The sequence below is a fragment of the Sapajus apella genome, unplaced genomic scaffold, assembly GCF_009761245.1.
Source record: "Sapajus apella isolate SASKATOON/1434 unplaced genomic scaffold, GSC_monkey_1.0 scaffold31, whole genome shotgun sequence".
In the NCBI taxonomy this organism is placed as follows: domain Eukaryota; kingdom Metazoa; phylum Chordata; class Mammalia; order Primates; family Cebidae; genus Sapajus; species Sapajus apella.
The window spans coordinates 23,877,197-23,897,753 of record NW_022436971.1 but is presented as its reverse complement, the minus strand read 5'-3'; the positions used below and the strand labels follow the sequence as shown (position 1 = coordinate 23,897,753).

General features: G+C 44.7%; 1 protein-coding gene across 1 annotated transcript in view; it reads left to right on the top strand.

The window, feature by feature from the left end:
- SNTG2 (syntrophin gamma 2) overlaps positions 1 to 20,557 on the top strand; it is a 339,371-nt gene that overhangs the window by 298,527 nt on the left and 20,287 nt on the right. The window contains exons 15-16 of the mRNA XM_032294284.1: positions 10,434 to 10,526; positions 13,956 to 14,066. Of these exons, the coding sequence (XP_032150175.1) occupies positions 10,434 to 10,526; positions 13,956 to 14,066 (204 nt within the window). The remainder of the gene's footprint in view (positions 1 to 10,433; positions 10,527 to 13,955; positions 14,067 to 20,557) is intronic.

Genomic DNA, 20,557 nt, shown 5'->3' with positions numbered 1-20,557 from the left:
CATTCACACGTGCACACAGGCCCATGAATGCATGTGCACACATAGTGCATCCACACACATGCACACACCCACACCACACACATATAGGCATGCATTGACACACAGGCGTAGGTGCACATGGGCACAGCACACACATGAAGATGCAAACACACATTTTTGTGCACACTGACAATTATGTGTATGTACTTATGTGCACACCCACACACAGGCACACCCATGAAAATATGTGTAAGCATGACACAGCTCACATGTGTACACACACTCATGCACATTCATGCATGCATGTATTCACACATTCATGCCACACCCGCCTTTGTATGCACACACATGCAGCCTCTCCCCTGCCTGCTCCTCCATCTCCCCCAGCCCCTGCCTTTGCCGGTCATCCTTAGCCACACACATCTGACTTCTGACTCCTGGCCCACTCTTAACGCCTGATTCCTTTCAGCCTTGACCTTGGAGGTTGTTGATGACCGCCCCTTCGTGAGCCTCTTTTCCGTGACCGTCTTGATCGTTTCGTTTTCTCACTTCCTCACGGCTGTCCTCTGCTCACTGCTATCATCTCTGTTTGGCTTGAAAGCCCGAGTGTTGGCATCGCCTCCAGCATCTTCGCTTCCTGCCATCGGCATTATCTTTAGAGATCCGAATCAATCCCTTAGATATTCCAAACTAGCAACGATGCCCATCTTTATTTGTCTGAAGCTCATTCTAGAACCTCAGATCCACATCCCCAGGTAACGGAGTCCTGTTCTCAGCTTCAGAATAACTCCTCACCTTTTCTCGGCCGTTGGGTGCCGTGTGCACTCAGCTGGAGCCTGCTCCGTCCGCTCACTGCCCACGTGTTTCTCCGTGACTGCCCCTTCCCCCAGGCTCACTCCTGCCACCCGCTCCGTGATGGTCGCTTGGCAGACCGTACCCCGGAAGTCCATGACACTTTGTGCACTGCAGGCAGCACTTAGTCAACACTGACACCTGTGTTTGCTTTGCATGAACTCACGCCTGTTTGCAGAGAAAAGCAGGCACAGGCCATACCCAAACCTGCAGCCATGTTTGGAGTAGGACCCTTGTTTTTAAAATGTGGTAAAATATATGTAATGTAAAAGGTAACACTTTGAAGTATACAGTGCACAGTCATTGAGGACATTCACAGTGACGTTCAGCTGTCACCAGTGTCACCAGAACCCTGTCATCTTGCAAAGCCGAAGCTCCATCGCCATTAAACCCAGCTCCCCATGCCCCAATGCCAGCTCATGGCACCCTCTGTTCCACTTCCTGTCTCTATGAATCTGAGGACTGCAGATGCTTCACATGAGCAGACTCAGGCAGTGTTGGTCTATTTGTGCCTGACTTGTTTAACTTAGCATAATGTTCTCAAGGCCATCCCTGTTGTAGCACCTCAGAATCTCCTTCCTTTCTGAAGGTGAGTCATATTCCATTGCATGGATGTAAGATTTCGTTTATCTGATCATCCACTGATGGGCACTTGGGTTGTTTCTACCTTTTGGCTGTTGAGAATAATGTTGCTATAAAAATGGTGTGTTCGTCTGTGCTCACATTGCTATAGAGAACTACCTGAGGCTGGGTTGTTTATGAGGAAAAGTGGTTTGACTCACAGTTCCACAGGTGGTACAGGAGGCATGGCCGGTGAGGCCTCAGGAAGCTTACAGTCATGGCAGAAGGCAGAAGGGAAGCAAGGTGTCTTCATATGATGCAGAGGGACAGAGGGGGAGCGTGAAGGGGAAGTTCGACATACTTTTCTTTTTGAGGTGGAGTTTCACTCTGCTGCCAAAGCTGGAGTGCAATGGCATGATCGTGGCTCACTGCAACCTCTGTCTCCCACGTTCAAGCAGTTCTTCCACCTCAGCCTCCTGAGTAGCTGGGGTTACAGACATGCACCATCACACCCAGCTAATTTATGTATTTTTAGTAGTGACTTGGTTTCACCATGTTGCCTAGGCTGGTCTCGAGCTCCTGACCTCAAGCAATCTGCCCAGCTTGGCCTCCCAAAGTGCTGGGATTACAGGTGTGAGCCACGGTGCCTGGCCAAGAAGTACTGCACACTTTTAAACAACCAGACCTCATGAGAGCTCTACCACAAGACAGCACTAGGAGAATGGTGCCAGACCATTAGAAACCACCGCCATGGTCCAGTCACCCACCAGGCCCCACTCCAACAGTGGGAAACACAGCATATGAGACTCAGATGTGGACACAGAGCCAAACCCTGTCAGTGGTTGTACAGATCATCTTTTAACATCTCTGCTTTCAACTATTTTGAGTGTATACACAGAAGTAGGATTGTTGGATCACGTGGCAGTTGAATTTTTAAATTGTAAGGAGTTACTGTACTGTTTCCCATAACATTGCAAAATTTTACATTCCTAGCAATAGTACTCAAGGGTTCTAATTTCTTCATATCCTCATCACCACTTGTAATTTTCTGTTTTATTTTTTTGTTTGTTGTAGCCATCCTAGTGGGTGTGAGGTGGTATCACACTGAGGTTTGATTTCTGTTTCCCTAATCACCGGTCATGTTGGGCATCTTCCACGAGCTGATGGGTCACTGATATATCTGCTTGAAGTAATATCTATTCAGGCCTTTTGCCCATCTTTTGATTGGGTTGTTTGCTTGTTTTTTGTGGCTCAGTTGTAGGAGTTCTTATGTGTTCTAGATGTCAACCCCCTATTAGATATACGATTTACAAACTTTCTCTCACATTCTCTGGGTTGGATTTTCACTCTTTGGTAGTGTCCTCTGATACACAGAGGGTCTTAATTTTGATATTATTGCATTTGTCTATTTGTTTGGTTGTCTGTGTTTTTGGCGTCATGTCTGAGAAATCATTGCCAAATTCAGTGTCATGCAGTATTCCCCCTATTTTTAATCATAAGAATTTTGTAATTTTAGCTCTAACATTTAGGTTTGTAATCTATTTTGATTTAATTTGTATATGTGATGTAAGATAAGGGTTCCACTTCATTTTTGCAAATGGGTATGCAGTTTTCCCAGCACCGTTTGTTGAAAGATTGGCCCTTCTGCATTGAATAGTCTTGATAGCTTTGTTAGAAATTGAGCACCTGTGTGAAGGTTTCTTTCATTGCTCTCTATTCTGTTCCATTGATCTATGTCTTTCTTTATGCCAGTGCAACATTGCTTTGATTAATGTAGCTTTGCAGTCGGTTTTGAAGTTGGGGATTGTGAAATCTCCAACTTTTCTTAAAGATTGTTTTGGCTATTCAAAGTCCTTGACATTCCATAGGAATTTTAAGACAGATTTTTCTATTTCTGTAAAGAAGTCTTTGGAATTTTGATAATGATTGCACTGAATTTGTAGATAGCTTTGAGTACTGTGGATATCCTAACAATGTTAAGTCTAACAATCCATGAGCACAGATGTCTTTTCTTCAATGGTGTGTTCTTTAATTTTTATCGTCAATGTTTTGTAGTTTTCAGTGTACAAGTCTTTTGCTTCCTTGGATAAGTTAATTCCATGTATTTTATTCTTCGTGATGCTATTGTAAATGAGATTTTTTTCCTCAGTATCCTTCTCAGGTTGTTCATTGTTTGTTTATAGAAATGAAACTGATTTTTGAGTGTTAATTTTGTATCCTGCAACTTTGTGTGCAGGATTTGCTCAATTCATCTGTTAATTCTAACAGATTTTTTTTGTTGAATATTTGGGGTTTTCTATATGCAAGATAGTGTTGCTTGTGAACAGTGATAATTTTATTTTTCCTTTTCGATTTGGATGACTTGTTTTTCTTCCAAGTTGCCCTAGCTCAGATGTCTAGTACGATGTGGAATAGAATTGGCAGCAGTAGGGATTCTTGCTTTGTTCCTGATCTTAGAGAAAAAGTTTTCAGTCTTTATTGTGTTGTGATATTTCATCCAATTTCTAGTTTGTTGAGTGTTTTATATCATAAAAGGGTGTTGAATTTTGCCAGTTACTTTTTTGCATCAATTAAGATAGTAAAAGTTTTTATTTCTCCTTCCTTTTGTTCATGAGGTGTGTTGCATTGATTGATTTTTCTATGTCAAACCATCCTTTCATTCCAGGGATAAATCTTACTTTGTTACATTGTAAAATGCTTTTAATGTGCTGTTGAATTTTGTTTACTAGTGTTTTGTTGAGATTTTTGCATCAATATTCATAAGGGATATTGGTCTGTAGATTTCTTTTCCTCTATAGTGTTTGTCTGGGTTTGGTGTCAAGGTAACACTAGCCTCATACAATGACTTGGAAAATATACCCTCATCTTCAGGTTTTTTTTGAAGTGTTTAAGAAGGATTGGTGTTAATTCTTCTTTAAATATTTGGTAGAATCCACCAGTGAAGCCATCTGGCCTTCTCTGATTTCTGATTTTAGCTATTTGAATCTTTTCTATTTTTTATTTAGGCAATATAGCTAAAGCTTTGCCATTTTAAAAAATATTTTTGAAGAATCATGTTTTGCATCTATTGTTTATATTGTTTTTCCATTTATTCTTTTTTAAAATTCTGCTAAAAAATGTTTAAGTAACTTACAGTTATGCAGAAAAAAAAGCAAACAGAGAATTTTTTCAAAAGACAAGAAACAAAAAATAAAATGTCAGACTTAAGCCCTAAGATATCAATAATTACATTAAGTGGAAATGGTATAAATGCACCAATTAAAAACCAGAGATTGGCAAAGTAGGTTAACAAGATGGCCAAGCTCTAATGAAGAAACTTACTTCAAAGGTAACCATGTAGATAGTTTGAAAGTCAAAGAGTCAGAAAAGATAAATCATATAACATTAATCAAAGGAAAGAAGGAGCAGGCCTATTAGATAAAGGAGACTTCAGAGAAAATAAAATTCCTAGTTGCAGAGAGAGTAGCATTACAGAATGATAAGAGGCTCAGTCCACCGAGAAGCCCCAGCAGTCCTGATAAGAATTCACGAAACAACAGGGCTGCAAAATATGGGAAGCAAAAACAGAATTGAAAAAACAGAAAAATCCACAATTACAATGGAGGGTCTCAACACTCCTTCTCAACAATGGACAGACAACTAGGTAGGGTATCAGCAAATATATAGAAGAATTCAACAGTTGCATCAACTAAAAGAATCTAGTAAACATTTATGGAATCCCCTCCACCACATATTACAGGATAATAAACATTATTTTCAAGTGTCTATGCAACTTTTAGCAGGATAAACCACATCTAGGGGCATAAATAAGCATCAACAAATTTGTAAGAACTGAAAACATACAAAGAATGTTATCCAATCAAAATGGAAATGAATTTGAAATCAACAATAGAAAGATAATAGGAAATTCTCCAAGCACTTCGAAACTGCACATCTGTAAATAAGCAATGTGGCAAACATGAAGTTTCGAGGCAAATACAAAGCAATGAGTATATGAAAATGAGAACGCTGTAATGTATCAAAGTGTGTGAGACACAGCTAAATCAGGCTGCTCAGGAAATTTACAGCATGAAAAGCATGCATTCATTAGAGAAGAGGAAAAGTCTAAAAACTGTAGACTTCTTCCTCAATAAACTAGAAATAGAAGAGCAAAATAACCCCAAGGAAGAGCAGATATCAGCAAAATTGAAAACAGAAAAACAGAAGAGGAAACCAGTGAAACAAAGAGCTGTTTCTTTGAAGTTATTAAATTTGGCAAATGTTTAGAAAGACTCACAAAAAAAGAGGGGAAAAAGAAAGAGAAAACAAAAATTGAGAATATAATAATTGAAACGGGATGTCATTGCAGACTGTGTAAACTTCCACAGGATAATAAGAAAGTACAATAATAACTCTACCCATAGAAATCTCACAACTTAAACTGATGAGACCGTTTCCTCTTCACCCACAAACTGCCACAACCCCATCACTATAGAGCCTTTGGGTAGCCTTATAATTACTAAGAAAACTGAATTTGTAATTTACAAACTTTCAAAACAAAGTGTTTATCTCAGAGGGTTTCACTGGAGAATTCTATCAAATGTCGAAGAGAGCACCAGTATCTTGGCTGGGCACGGTGGCTCACACCTGTAATCCCAGCACTTTGGGAGCCAAAGCAGATGGATCACCTGAGGTCGGGAGTTCAAGACCAGCCTCACCAACATGGAGAAATCCCCGTATCTACTAAAAATGCAAAATTTGCAGGGCATGGTGCCGCATGCCTGTAATCCCAGCTACTCAGGAGGCTGAGGCAGAAAAATTGCTTCAACCCGGGAGGTGGAGGTTGCGGTGAGCCAAGATCATGCCATTGCCCAGCCTGGGCAACGAGAACGAAACTTCATCTCAAAAAAAAAAGAACAGCAATATCTTTTCTATAATATCTTCTAGAAAAAAAAGGAGGAGGAAATACCCTTTCAGTTTTTGAAGGAAGCATTACTCTTATACCAAACGCAGTTAAAACACTGCAGAAAATAAACTGCAGACCAATATTCTCCATTAATACAGACATGAAATCTTCAACAAAGCACTAAGTGATCAACACCAACCAGAGGCACACCTGCTGTTATCTCTCTTGTATCTGCCCAGTTCCTTGTCCAGGCTGCTTGCTTTCTGCCCACTATTGTGGCCGCATTTTCCTTACTGGAAATGAGCACATCAAAGGGAGGGAGTTGTCTGTCATCTCCTGAAGTTACAGCATCCCACCTGAGCAGCAGGGCTGTGGCATCCTGTTCTTGGTGTTCAGAACGCAGTTAAGAAATCTGGTCTGGGCCAGGTGCGGTGGCTCATGCCTGTAATCCCTGCCCTTTGGGAGGCAAGGTGGGTGGATCACTGAGGTCAGGAGTTCGAGACTAGCCTGGTCAACATGGTAAAATCCTTTCTCTACTAAAAATACAAAACTTAGGCGTGGTGGCGCACGCCTATAATCCCAGCTACTTGGGAGACTGAGGCAGGAGAATCACTTGAACCCAGGAGGTGGAGGTTACAGTGCGCTGAGATTACCACTGCCCTCCAGCCTGGCAACAAAACAAGATTCCATCCCCCCAAAAAAAAAAAAGATTTTATTTATTCCTAGTATTCTTAGCTCTTTTTTTTTTTTTCTTAGCTCTTCAGGTAATTCTCTGCTTCATATTTTTGATGGTTTCTGTAAATATTGATTTCTCTGTGCTATATTGCTCTTGGTTTATTTTATTCCAAAAGCTGAACGTCAAGGCCATTTACTTTAAGCTTTCATTAATAAGACCTCTTTTGATATTTTCATATAAAAAGTCTGGAACTATTTTAAGTTTTGGTCAGTTGCAGAAGGAGGTACTTAGAACTTTTTTTTCTTGAACTCATTAATTGATTCAGAAAATTTGGTGTAAGCCCGGAGCTGTGGTGGGCAGTTGGTGATTTTTCTGTGGGTCACCGTATAATGTGCTAGAGATAAAGTTCAGTATCACAAGACTGTCCCATCTTTAGCCAAACCAGGAAGTGTTCTGCACATACCTTTTCTCCATTATTTCATCAGTAGATCAAATGTTATCCTAATAAGTTGTTTCTGCAGCCTCAACATTGTGGAGAATTCCAAATGACTACACCAAATGAGTTACCTGGACATTCTCTCCCTGAGTTACATGAAAATGTTTAAATTACCAATTTTATCAAAATTTGCTGGGCAGTCTAGGAGGGTGTCTTTCAAGAACCCGGTACACAAAAATAAACATTTCTCAGACTCCCTCCGATGTGGGAGGTGGGCCATGAGGCAACACTTCCTTCAGGATTTGGGGCATGTGTGCCAATGAGAGTTTCTTCCAGGGCATCAAGTGAGAAGCTGTAAACACAGAGGACACCTGGAGATAATCCCAGCCTGTCATCCATTCACTAGGCTGACAGAATTGTGTCTGCAAAGTTCTATGAGAAGACTGTTTTGTGGCAGTTGTATGTACAGCAGTCATGAGAAAATAGATTTTTTTAAAAATCCCCTCAAGTTCTAAACATGCAAATGATGAGACACTCTGTGTGCCTGGAAGGATATTGATTGAATAATTCTGACAATGAGATTTTGTGTAGCCAGAGGTTCCTTAGACTAAAGCTTTTTCTTTTTCCTCCACCCTAAGCCCCTTTGGAGATTATGCGAATGCGTTGTGTGCTTATGCAGCCATCTGGAATAACTTTGTCCTATGCCGCAAAGATGGGCTATAATTACTGAATATGTGTGCACTGGCATTCAGCTGTGCCACTGATGTTCACAGCTTCCATAGATCCTGTCATGCTAGCTCCTTAGTCTACATAAAATATAGTGATCACCCTTGGAATTCTTGCATTTCATTTTCTATAATCACTAGATTTAAATTCTAGAGATTGGGTAGCTTTCACACCTAAGCTGTGAGAAATGTCACCTCTTGTGGACGTTCACGTAGAATCTCAATCCTTCCCACGTTCTGGGTCAAGTTCAGAGAAGGTGAGCAGGTGGAGCTGGCTGGGACTGTGCTTTTCAGCCGCGGTTCACTGAGATCTGCTTTCGTACTCATCCCAAATGCCTGCGAGATGTGGAACATTCACGACCACAGGCTGTGTGCGCGGCATTGGCGAGACCCCTGTTATCCTCGAAGGGTCAGGAGCTGTGTGAAGCCAACGGTGGATGGGCCCTTCCAGCCTGTCAGGCCTGCCCCTGCCCTCCTCTAAGAGGAGAGAGGCAGGGACTTGAGCTACTGTGTTTGTGACAGCCTCTAAGGAAGTGTTGACAGGCAGGAAGACATTGAAGGACCATTCAGCTTTTCAGGAAAGGACATAGCAGAACAAGAGACAAGGGAGGAAGAGCCTCCGGAGTCACACAGCATGCATGTGTGTGTGACTGTATGCACGCACGTGTGTGTGACTGTATGCACGCATGTGTGTGTGACTGTATGCTTGCACGTGTGTGTGACTGTATGCATGCACGTGTGTGACTGTATGCTTGCACGTGTGTGTGACTGTATGCATGCATATGTGTGTGACTATACATGCATGTGTGTGTGAGTGTATGCATGCATATGTGTGTGACTGTATACATGCATGTGTGTTTGACTGTATGCATGCGTGTGTGTGACTGTATGCATGCATGTGTATGTGAGCCGTGTGCTGTGTCGACCGTGTGCTGTGTGTGTGAGAGCTGTGCACTGTCAGAGCAGTGTGCTGTGAGCTGCATGCTGTGTGTGTGCATGTGTGTATGCCATGTGCTCTGTGTGTGTCAGAGAGCTGTGCGCTGTGTGTGTGCGCCGTGCTGTGTGTGTGTGCTCGTAAGCTGTGTGCTGTGTGAGAGCTGTAGGCTGTGTGTGTGGGTATGAGCCACATGTTGTGAGTGTATGTTTGTGTGAGTCATGCACTGTGCAAGTGTGTGTGTGGTGTGAGCTGTGTGCTGTGTATGTGTGTGAGCCATGGGCTGTGTGTGGTGTGTGAGCCATGCATTTTGTGTGTGGGGATGGGTGGGTGTGTGAGCCATGCACTGTGTGTGTGTGTGTGTGTGTGTGTGTGTGTGTGTGTGTGAGAGAGAGAGAGAGAGAAGGAGAGAGAGAAGGCATCTAGCACCCCTTCCCACAAAAGTAATGTACTTGGATGCCAGAGGGCCATGCCCACCCTGGCTCCCAGGCAGGCCCAGAGCACACAGTTCAATGGCTCTGATTCTCTTCTGAATGTGAAAATTTTACCTGCAGATTTATTACAGAGATTGTTAAAAAATAACCTTGACCAAGTATGAGGGTTTATGCCTCTTTTGTCAGGAGTAGCATGAAAACATCTAAAGCTCACATGTCGCCTTCAGTCAACACGACTGCAGGTGCATTGGCAGGTACTCCCGGCCTCTGCAGCCTGAAACCCAGGGACAGACGGGGCGGGGCCCAGGGAGCAGAGCGCCTGGGCTTGCCCGCGAAGGTCTGTGCTGGTCCAGGCCGCCCTTCACCCACACCACCCGCCCGGGGCTGGGACGCCCTTCAGCCTGCGGGAGCTCTAGCACTTGGTGGCCGCTGTGGTTTGTGTTTGCTTTTGGTGATGTCCCTGCTGTACTCTTCTGCTTGGTGGTGTTGTACATTGTACTGCTCTGCAGCGTTTTCTCAGGAAAGTGCCATTTCTAGCTCCTGCCGGAACACGCTTGTGGTCCCCATGAGAGAACAGTGAGCGTATTACCAATAGGTATAATGAGCTAGCAGAAAGAAAATTCAGTGGTTTGCTGTGTTTTTAAAAATGCTTTGGAGAATAGAGATTGGCTGGGCTCCGTGCATGTGTTGTGAGTTAGAGCAGTGCCTGTTAACAACCCCCCACAGAGCTGGAAATATTTGCCTCTCAACACAAAGCAAGGAAGAGCTCCCTGTGCACCCATGTCCCCGCAGGTCTCCCGGGACCCCCCATCCTCCTGTAAAGTTCCCCCAACTTACATGTTAGAGCATTTTATAACTTTTGACCAAAGTGGGGTTAATATTGCAACTACCTAATTAAGTTAAACAGCATTATTAAAGAATGTTTTCTCAAATTCATACTTTTCTTTCTAGTCCAAAACATATACGTGCAGCTGGCAAGGAGAGACGCTGTGTTTCACGGTGGATTTCGCGTTGGGATTTACCTGTTTTGAGAGTAAGACAAAGGTAAGAGATGAGCGGGCATCGATGCCACTCCATTGCCGTGTGCTTGGTTATATTCCACGGGTGCTAACACTCGGTGCATCTGGTAGAAGCCCCCACCTGCTGGGTTGTGTACTGTGCAGAGGTCGTGCGTTCATGGACTGTCGTTTCTTTGATAGTTCAGGGCCCCAGGATTTCCACAAGCCCTGATGGCGTTTGACCAGGAGGATTCACAGCCCAGCTGGGTGGGCGGAGAGGAAAGTTGAAGATGAGCATGCTAACGAGGGGCCCACAACACTTGAGTAAATGTGTGAGAACACACACTCCTCGTCGCCTGTCTTCCACCCGAGCGCTGGTGGTGACGGCAGCAGCGTCTGTGCCCGGGGAGAATTTGTGGAGGGCTGATGCCAGGAATGTGCTGCTGGCATGAGAAAGGGAGGGAGATGCCTTTCCACCTGCATCTGAGTTTTCTCCTAACTACTTCGGTGTTAAGGAAATGCTTTGTGAGGACAAGTCCACTATTTGGTCATACAGTATTTTTTAAAAACTACTCTCTGTGTTAATTAAGAGTGAGTGTAATGTGAAACTCACAACGTCGCTCCCACCCTGTGACTGGCTGCCCAGCAGTGTCTCAGGAGCTGGGAGGGGGGCATGTGCCACATTCCGACCCGGAAGATCCCATCACACTGTGGAGAAGACTCGGAGTTGTGAAATTAAACTGTTACCCAGACCACGTTTGAATAAAACGTGCAGAAATCTCATCCATAATGGGAAAACAAGTTTTTACAGAAGCATTGCTGTGTTCAGGTGCATGAAAGAAAAGCTGTGAAGGAGTTAAAAGAGGCCACCACCAGTGATTTGGAAAGGACAATGACGAGAGGAGCCACCACATCGGTGCCACATGGCTCTGAGAACAGCAGAAAGAGCCACGCCTGTGCCCACACCAGCACCCACGCCAGCCTGACCTGTGCCTGGACCACGTTGCAGCATGTCCCAAACCAGAGACGCTGACGGGAGCCTTGTCTTCCATCACCCAGACAAGAGCTAGATGGCAAAATTGGGACGTCATTTTAAGTGTGCACAGTGGCTATGTGTAACTCATGAGGAAGCATGATTCTCAGACCCGCACATATTTAGTACTGTTGCAGTGCCGTATCAATGGGCCAAGAAGACAGTAATGGTATACCTAAGTCACTTCACTGTGAGGACCACTTGGAATTCCTTTAAACAATAAACAGGACTTCAAATCGATATTTTTGCACTTTTTGAATATAATATTTTACAGCAGTTTATGATACCTTGCAGAATATTAATTTAGGTCATTCCCAGGACCCTGTCCTAATGGGGTAGACCACTACTGACTCTTTTACTTCTTCATCAGATTTGAACCAGATAATCTTACTGCTGCTCACAAAGCCATTTGGGTGTTGCTTATTTGTGAGAAATTATGCAAAACCTCAATAGCCAAGACTGCCTGGCTTCTCCTGACCGATGAGCAAATACCTGTGATCACAGTTTCCTCCTACAAATGATGGATAATAGGTCCTTTTAAAGGCAGATGAGACTTACCTGAATGTAAGGGGCTGAAGTCACAGCCTTCACTTAACAGCTTTCAGACAGGGTGCTTTGGTGCTGCCCAGGCAAGGTGGACTTGGTGCGGAGTGTGGACAGAGGCTCTCTGGGGCAGGTGTGGCGGGCGGAGCAGGGCGGGAGTGCCTCAGGCTGCCCCCTCGCTGGGACTGGCCCTCCAGGTTGGCTGTGGCTGCATCTGCTCCCAGGGCTTGCCCCAGTGCCCCAGTGCTCACATCACGCTCTCTTCTGCTCGTGACAAGAACAGATACACACGCTTCACTTCTGGAATTGACGACCCTGGGGTATTAGTCCATTCTCATGCCACTATGAAGAAATACCCAGGACTGGGTAATTGATAAAAGAAAGAGGTTTAATGGACTCACAGCTCCACATGGCTGGGGAGGCTTTGCAATCATGGCGGAAGGCGAAGGAGGAGCAAAGTCACGTCTTACGTGGCGGCAGGGAAGAGCGTGTGCAGGGGAACTGCCCTGTATAAAACCGTCAGATCTCAGGAGGCTTTTTCACTGTCACAAGAACAGCATGGGAAAGACCCCCCCCCATGACTCAGTGACTTCCTGCTGGGTTCCTCCCACAACATGTGGGATTTATGGGAGCTACAAGTCAAGATGAGATTTGGGTGGGGACACAGCCAAACCATGTCTCAGGGGAAGCAGTGACTGAAGCATGACTTTGGAATATTCTCTTCCTGGACTGTGTCTGGCAATTATAATGCTAAAAGAATCCTGATGCCCAGAGTCTGCCCAGGTGGGTGTGGGCTCAGTTTCCTCACTGTAAACATAGAAGAGACAGAGAAACTGTTCCCTAAGATCCTGTGAAGTCATAAATTTCTGCAAACCTAGAGGAAATATGTGTTTTGACACTTTGTCACGAAACACAGAGATTCTGTTTAGCTCCTGGATTTAATATAAAGAAAAAGATGTGGCCAAGAATCTTGAGGCCAGCATGTGGGCAGGGAATAAACCTGTCAGTGTCAGGTGTGATAAAAGTGTTTTTGAAACTCCTTCCCTGTTTTCTGCAGCCCCTTTGCCTGTCCTGTCACATAGAGAAAAATATGTTCATTGTTTAAAAATAGAAGCTTTTAATGGAAATTCGACCTATAGCTTGCTAAGAGAAACTACTGTTCCCTAGTGGAATTTTTCTGGAAGATAAACTTTTACTATATTGAAGTATCTATAATTAAAGACTGCCTTTTACAGAAGACATCCATTAAGTCTTTCTTTGCTGCAGCCTTTTTTTTTAATGGGAGTAACAGTTTGTAGAGTACATTTCATCTTTAAAATTCCTTAGCAAACATTAAGCAATTTTTGCAGTGGTATGAAAAGGTGATATTTTTAATTTTTAATTTCACATTTTTCAAATTGGTTCATGATCACTAAGGTTCAGTGATTCATATATAGCCATAGATGGGGTGGTATCAGTCAGGATTAAAGTTTTTCATTTTATCTGCACTCTTGACTATGTCTTATATAACATAAAAAGAACTGGACCTTTTAGTGAATTTTTTTGAAGTTCTCCAAGCAGAAAAAGGAGCACTGCTCATAGGATGATTTTAGGCTGTGTACAGGAAAACGCAAGGGAAGACCAGAGGGGCCACTGCAGGGTGGACTGAGGACCGTGGAGCTGGTGCGTCCTCAGGATGCGGGCGGCTGCTGGAGGCTGGGCTGTGGGCTGGAGGAGGCCAGTTTGCAAGGACTCGGGAGTGAGAAAGTAGAGACTCTCACAAATCATCACATGCCAAACGTCGATTTAAACATCAAATGAATGTCTGTTATTTAACGAGGCTGCTGAATATAGTAAGAGATGCTAATTAAATAAACGAGCTTCTGTTACAAATCACTAATTAATTTTATTTCTTTACAGAATGTGCTCTGGAGATTTAAATTCTCTCAGCTTAAGGGATCTTCAGATGATGGGAAAACGCGAGTAAAGCTGCTGTTTCAGAATCTGGACACCAAACAGATCGAGACGAAGGTAGGGGCCAGGAGTTGTTCTGCCACCCGCCCACACATAAAGGGCAGCTCAGGTGTCTGCTGGCCAGAGTCTGCACCCTCCCACGCACACGCAAGTAAACACGCCGGTCCTGAAGCATGAGTCCTTCTTAAAAATTAGACAACGGATATGTCGAAAGAGCCTGTACAAGTCAGATACCCTTTATCTGAAACGCTTGGAGCCAGAAGTGTTTGGGATTTCAGATTTTAGCGTATTTGTGGATTAGGTACTGGTTGAGCATCTGAAATCCAAAAATCCAAAATCCAAAATATTCCAATGAACATTTCCTTTGAGCATGATGCCAGTGTTCAGGAAGACTGGGATTTCAGAGCTTTTCAGGGTTTGGATTTTCAGATTTGGGATGCTCAGCCTGTACTGGGTGTTTCCTGATAGAGAGACGTTTATATCCTAAAATGGTGACTGTTGAAACAAAGTATTGGTTTTACTAAAATGTACAAGCTTCTTAGTAAATATCAGCAGAATATCAATATTTTAAAATATACCATAAGTCAACATTTGAAGGAAGGGTTTTAGAAACTGTGTCTTGTTTGCACACTGTACGTGATGATACACTGACTATAATCATGAGAACGAACTGCTCTGTTAATGAAAAGACTTAGACCTTTCAAATTCATTGCATGGAGGTGACATTTTACCATTGACAGGTATTGACTTTTACCGTAGTTTATGTATAAATGTGTTGCCAACAAACCAGTTTTAATATAAACTTAATAAGACTAAAGATTAAATTTATTACACTGAAAAATAAGTTTTAGGAAATGTGAGACTCGTGAACACGTATTATTTGGGAACAGATGGTCAATATTTTGCAGGCATTTTTTTCTCCGATGGAATTAATCAGAGCAACAGGTCACACATGGCATTTTTATAAGTGAAAGTTTAGGTCAGCTTTGATCCTCTCTTCATTGATTTCAATGAAATGACATTTTATAGCTCCTTTTAAGTACAACGGAAATTGTATGGAATTGCTTGACATTCTTACGTTTTGGAAAATGACAAAAGCAAATCCTGAATGCAGCGGCATGGAGGCTGTGGCTCCTGGGTGTGGGACAGTGGTGAGGCCCCGGCCCTCGTGCTGACCGCAGGCCCCTGAGCAGGTGGGCACTGACCTCTCAGCAGGCTGCCCTGAGCCATGTCCCGGGGTTGTCAGCCACCAACAAGGTGGGAACCCGAGAGAGGGGCTTAACATGAGTTTCTATCTGGTATTTCACTTACTTGGATGTGGCCATCGGGGATGAAACTAGAACTTTCTCCCCCCGGTTTGTTTATGTATGCAGCTGTTTGCCTTGGCTGCCGTGGCAGGGGAGGAGCGCCATAACCTCTTGCTGCTTCAGTCTCGTGGAGCTCTGAGTCTTACCCTGTGAGGGCGCATGAGGGTTTCGTGCCTGGGGTGTCCTTCTGAGCCCTGCTCATGCCTGGGGCACAGGCTTCAGGACCTCCAGTGGCTTCCGTGGCATCTGAAACACCCTTTTGACAGAATCTGTTAAGGTTAAATATATTTGTGTTTTATTTGTTAATGATCAGTCAGCTCTTGATTATCTGTTAATAAAAGGATATCAGAAGTATCAGATAATGTAAGACAGAGAGGCCCACAGTCTGTCAGATTCGCGTGGGACACAGCCTTTGAGACCGACACCCTGGCCTTGTGATGCTTGGTTTGGATTGCACCCACTTCCATCTTGAGTCGGTGGAAAAGAGAAAGCCCCAGGGAGTTCCAGAGGCCACAGGGATGGGTACCGTATTTGTAGGGCTTGAACTTTAAACAATTTGTGGGGACTTTTTATGAAAAAAAGTGTAAAACTGCAAATACAGCAACCTAACTATACTTAGAAATGAGTGTGGGCACATAAATATGTCCCAACAAACCCAAACTGAAAAAACCCCACCTCCATTTCCCTGCACTGGACCTCAGAGCCACCCAAGGCCCCACAGTGGCACCGCTGGACGAGAGGGAGGAACTTGGGTAGAAAGAGGAAGGTGACCTCACAGGAGCAGGGACCTCACAGGAGCAGGGACCTGAGGGTCCTGGTCATGTCACTGGGGCCCACCACACCCTGGGCAGGGACCTCACAGGAGCAGGGACTCAGGGTCCTGGCACGTCGCTGGGGCCCACCACACCCTGGGCAGGGACCTCACAGGAGCAGGGACTCAAGGTCCTGGCACGTCGCTGGGGCTCACCACGGCCTGGGCCATGTGCAGGTGAGGGCCTCACAGATGAGGAGGACAGCATTTCCCATGCTGTCCCACAAAGCAGGAAACACGTGGGTAACTGCAGACACTTCATGCATGGGTGGCCGTGGGTGTTTTCGGAAGTCACCATCACATACTGAGGTTCTGCATTTATCAACGTATGAGATATAAAGAAAGTTGGAACATGACAGCTGGGAAGTGAAAGCTCTGGAAGCTAATGCAAGACGTAAAGAGTACATGGGAGCGATTCTGAGTTGAGACTCGAAGTTACTGCAAATCCTGGACGTTAGCAATATGTCGCCTTAAGAAATGGGAACAGTTTCTTACCTCACTACATCAGTTAACCAGGAGTGTCAGATAAAACAGTTATTCCTAGTAAATTGATTTTCGAGTGAAATGAGGGGTGACCATGAAACAAGTTTCCTTTTAATAGTTGTGGAAAATATTTCTGGAATATTCTACCAGAATGCTGCCTTAGTAATTAGTGTATAATGGGAACACTTGAGCTTCTTCTTCAATCTGATGGAGGAGTTTTGAGGCTGGGAGAGCAGAGTGAAATATTTATTCCTTCCGTCCATTACCTGCAAAAATTACATGGAATTCAAGACAGTGGGATGATTTCACAAGGATTCCAATGGCTGGAAATTTGAGATTGCAGTAGTTTTTAAATAAAATATTTTTCTTCCTCTTTGACTGTTTGTTCCTTTAAAAAAAAAAAAGAGTGAAGAGGAAGCAAATGTTACTTAATGGAGAATTTACCTCCTTCCTTGCTGTTTAATTGTGTTATTCATGCGAATTATGTCAGATTATACAGACATAGCTTTGAGTGTACAGCACGGGGGAAGCTGCCCTTCCCCAATTCCCACAAAAGATACCCAGTGAGGCCCCACTGTGGTTCTGTGTAGATTGCCTATATTTTGAATATTTCTTTATAATTTCATTTCCGCCTCTAGGCTGAGCCTCCAAAGGGCAACTTAAGTTTTTTTGTATTCAGCTTGAGGTTCAGCACATATGCACACTTAATGAATGTTTTAAATGAATGAATTAATGAAGAAAGAGCAAACTGGTTTCATCAGTTCTAAGGAGAAAATTGTTCCTATTACCATTAAAATGAGATACCTTAATGACTACATACGGATGCATACAGAAGTCTCTGATATTCCCAAATATATATCCATGAAGCACAGATTGTGCATTGAAAGCAAGGTATAGTTTAATGAAGAATAATGTATTTTTCACTCTATAATGATCTGTGAGAGTCAACCTCACTGAAAATTATGCCTCTGCCATCAGTGAGTCGTCCAAGTGTGCCAGCCACTGATGGAGGAAGACTGGGTGTGGGCACCTGCGAGGGGATGGCAGAGCAGAAGGAATTTGGGGTGTTTCCGAAACTGAGGCCTGGCTGCCCGGTTTTCTTGGCAGGAGCACCGACACAAACAGCATTTATCACTGATACAACGGAATCGAGGGTGCTGAGAAAACTGTTTCAGGAGCCAGATGGTGCCAGGAGGCAGGGCCAACCCCAGCAAAATGTCACCCAACAGAGAATTTCCATCTCCCTGTGCGTGGGCCAGGGGCTTCTAAATGTTCTGATGCAGATGGATACCAAGAGGAAGAGCATAAACAATTAACATGATACACGTGAAGTGCAACGCCCCCTTCCCAAATACAGCTCCAAAATTATTTTAAAAAATCTTGTCTCAAGAAAGTGAAAACAAAAGCACAGCCGCCTTTCTCCCTCCCTCTTTTCTTCCTCCCTTCCTCCCTTGTTTCTTCATTCCTCCCTCCCTCCTTCCTTCCCTCCTTCCTCCTTTCCCTTCCCTTCCTTCTTTTCTCATTCCTTCCTCTTTCCCTTTTTAAAAAATAATAACCTTTGATGGAAGGCTGGTGAGTTGATTCATTCCAGAAAAATGGATTGGCTACTTTTAGGATGTTTGAACACAACATCTTTGTTTTGGTTCTGAGTCTATTGTGGCTGCATCCAGAAACAGAATATTCAAACTAACAAGAAAATGTAGTTGAATCAAATTGCTTTTCTAAGCAGTGGCAACGAGCAAGTGTGTAATTCAGTAACTAAAATATTCAAAATGGTGAACTGAAGTCATATATTCAGTCACAGAGCTCCCCCTGCAGCAGGGCAGGTCGGTTTGAAGACTGTCTCCAGAGCAAGGCTGGAATGTCAGCAGCTGACTCCTCTAGAGCCAGAGACATGGGAATATTTAGGGGCCTAGGAGGGAAAATCTACATCCCCAGAAACAGGGTCAGGTGCACCCGAGGACCTCATTTCCTAGAGAGGAACCGTGGTTGAGGAAGAATGGAGCTGGAGTTCCAATGCAGACCCTGTCACACTTTAACTGTTTAAACCTGAGTTGGCCCAGGAGAAATTATAAAAATTAACATGGCCGCCCTGGATGGTTTTGAAGACAGCTGGTACCAGATTCGGCTCCCTGAGTCTCTGACTAGCTCTCTGTCTCTGTCTTACTCTGTCTCTCTCTCCCCTTCCTTCTAGCCTTCTTTGTGCAGAGTCCTCAGAGGCTCCTTTCCTACTGGGGTACCTGGGTAATCTGTGGTCTTGGAGGCTTCCCGCTGCTACCTGGGGTTGACACAAGGGAACCCATCACTGCCCAGTGATTTTGGAGCACTTTGCATGTGGAACCTGGGAAGGGTCCCTCCCACTGAACATCACTAAGCAGGGGTTGCTTTCATGAATATCCCTCCCTCCACCTTCCTAGAGAGGGCTCAGAGGGAGGCTCAGAGCCAAACAGGAAGTGCCGCCACTCAAGGCCATTTCATTTATAGAGCACATTCACTTTGTAAAACTCATGAGCCAACCCATTACTTTTCTCAATAATCCTGTAAATTAGACATGATCTATGCCATGTCCACACATTTTAACAAATTCAGAAACTTTGGCCAAAAGAAGCATTGCGCTGTAAGAGGAAGAGCCCAGTTAGCTCCAGGCATCTGCCTCCTTTTTTAAGAGTGGATGTGGCCAGTCATGGTGGCTCACGCCTGTAATCCCAGCACTTCGGGAGGCCAAGGCAGGCAGATAGCCTAAGGCCAGGAGTTCAAGACGATCCTGACCAAAGTGGTGAAACCCCATCTCTACTAAAAATACAAAAATTAGCTGGGCGTGGTGGCTCATGCCTGTAATCCCAGCTACTTGGTAGCTGAGGCAGGAGAATCACTTGAACCCAGGAGGCAGAGGTTTCAGTGAGCTGAGATCACACCACTGCACTCCAGCCTGGGCAACAGGGTGAGACCCTGTCTCAAAAAAATAAAGAAGAGTGGACTTGAGAGGTAGGAAATGGGCAAGGACGTAGGCAAGGTTTGTCTCTCTGATCAGAATCTCTTTCCTGGAGGAAAACACTCGTATTTCCAAGGGCGGCCTTGGAGCTCAGTGGCTTTGTTTTAACAGGAGGTAGCAAAAGTGAAGCTGTGACCACAGCTGTTTCATCATGAATGTGGATGGAAACACCAATAAAACTCTGAAGGACATGTGGCTGAGACCCCCCAGTAGTCCGGGACACGGCTAACAGTCAGGCCTGAGACCCCCCCACTAGGCTGGGACACAGCTAACAGTCACATGGCTGAGATCCCCCCACTAGGCTGGGACACGGCTAACAGTCACATGGCTGAGACCCCCCCACTAGGCTGGGACACGGCTAAGAGTCACATCGCTGAGACCACCCCCCACTAGGCTGGGACACGGCTAAGAGTCACGTGACTGAGACCCCCACACTAGGCTGGGACATGGCTAACAGCCACAAGGCTGAGACCCCCAGTATGGCTGAATTGGGATGGTGTTTGCACCAAGTATCTGGTGTATCTGATTTGGGATGATGTTGGTGCCCAGTAGCTGAGTTGGGATGGTGTTACTGTCCAGTACCTGAGTTTGGATGATGTTGCTGTCCGGTACCTGAGTTGGGGTGGTGTTACTGTCCGGTACCTGAGCTGGGATGGTGTCACTGTCCGGTACCTGAGTTGGGGTGGCGTCACTGTCCGGTACCTGAGTTGGGGTGGTGTCACTGTCCGGTAGCTGAGTTGGGATGGTGTCACTGTCCGGTAGCTGAGTTGAGGTGGTGTCACTGTCCGGTAGCTGAGTTGGGATGGTGTCACTGTCCAATACCTGAGTTGAGGTGGCCTCACTGTCCAGTAGCTGAGTTGGGGTGGCGTCACTGTCCATAGCTGAGTTGGGGTGGCATCACTGTCCAGTAGCTGAGTTGGGGTGGCCTCACTGTCCAGTAGCTGAGTTGGGGTGG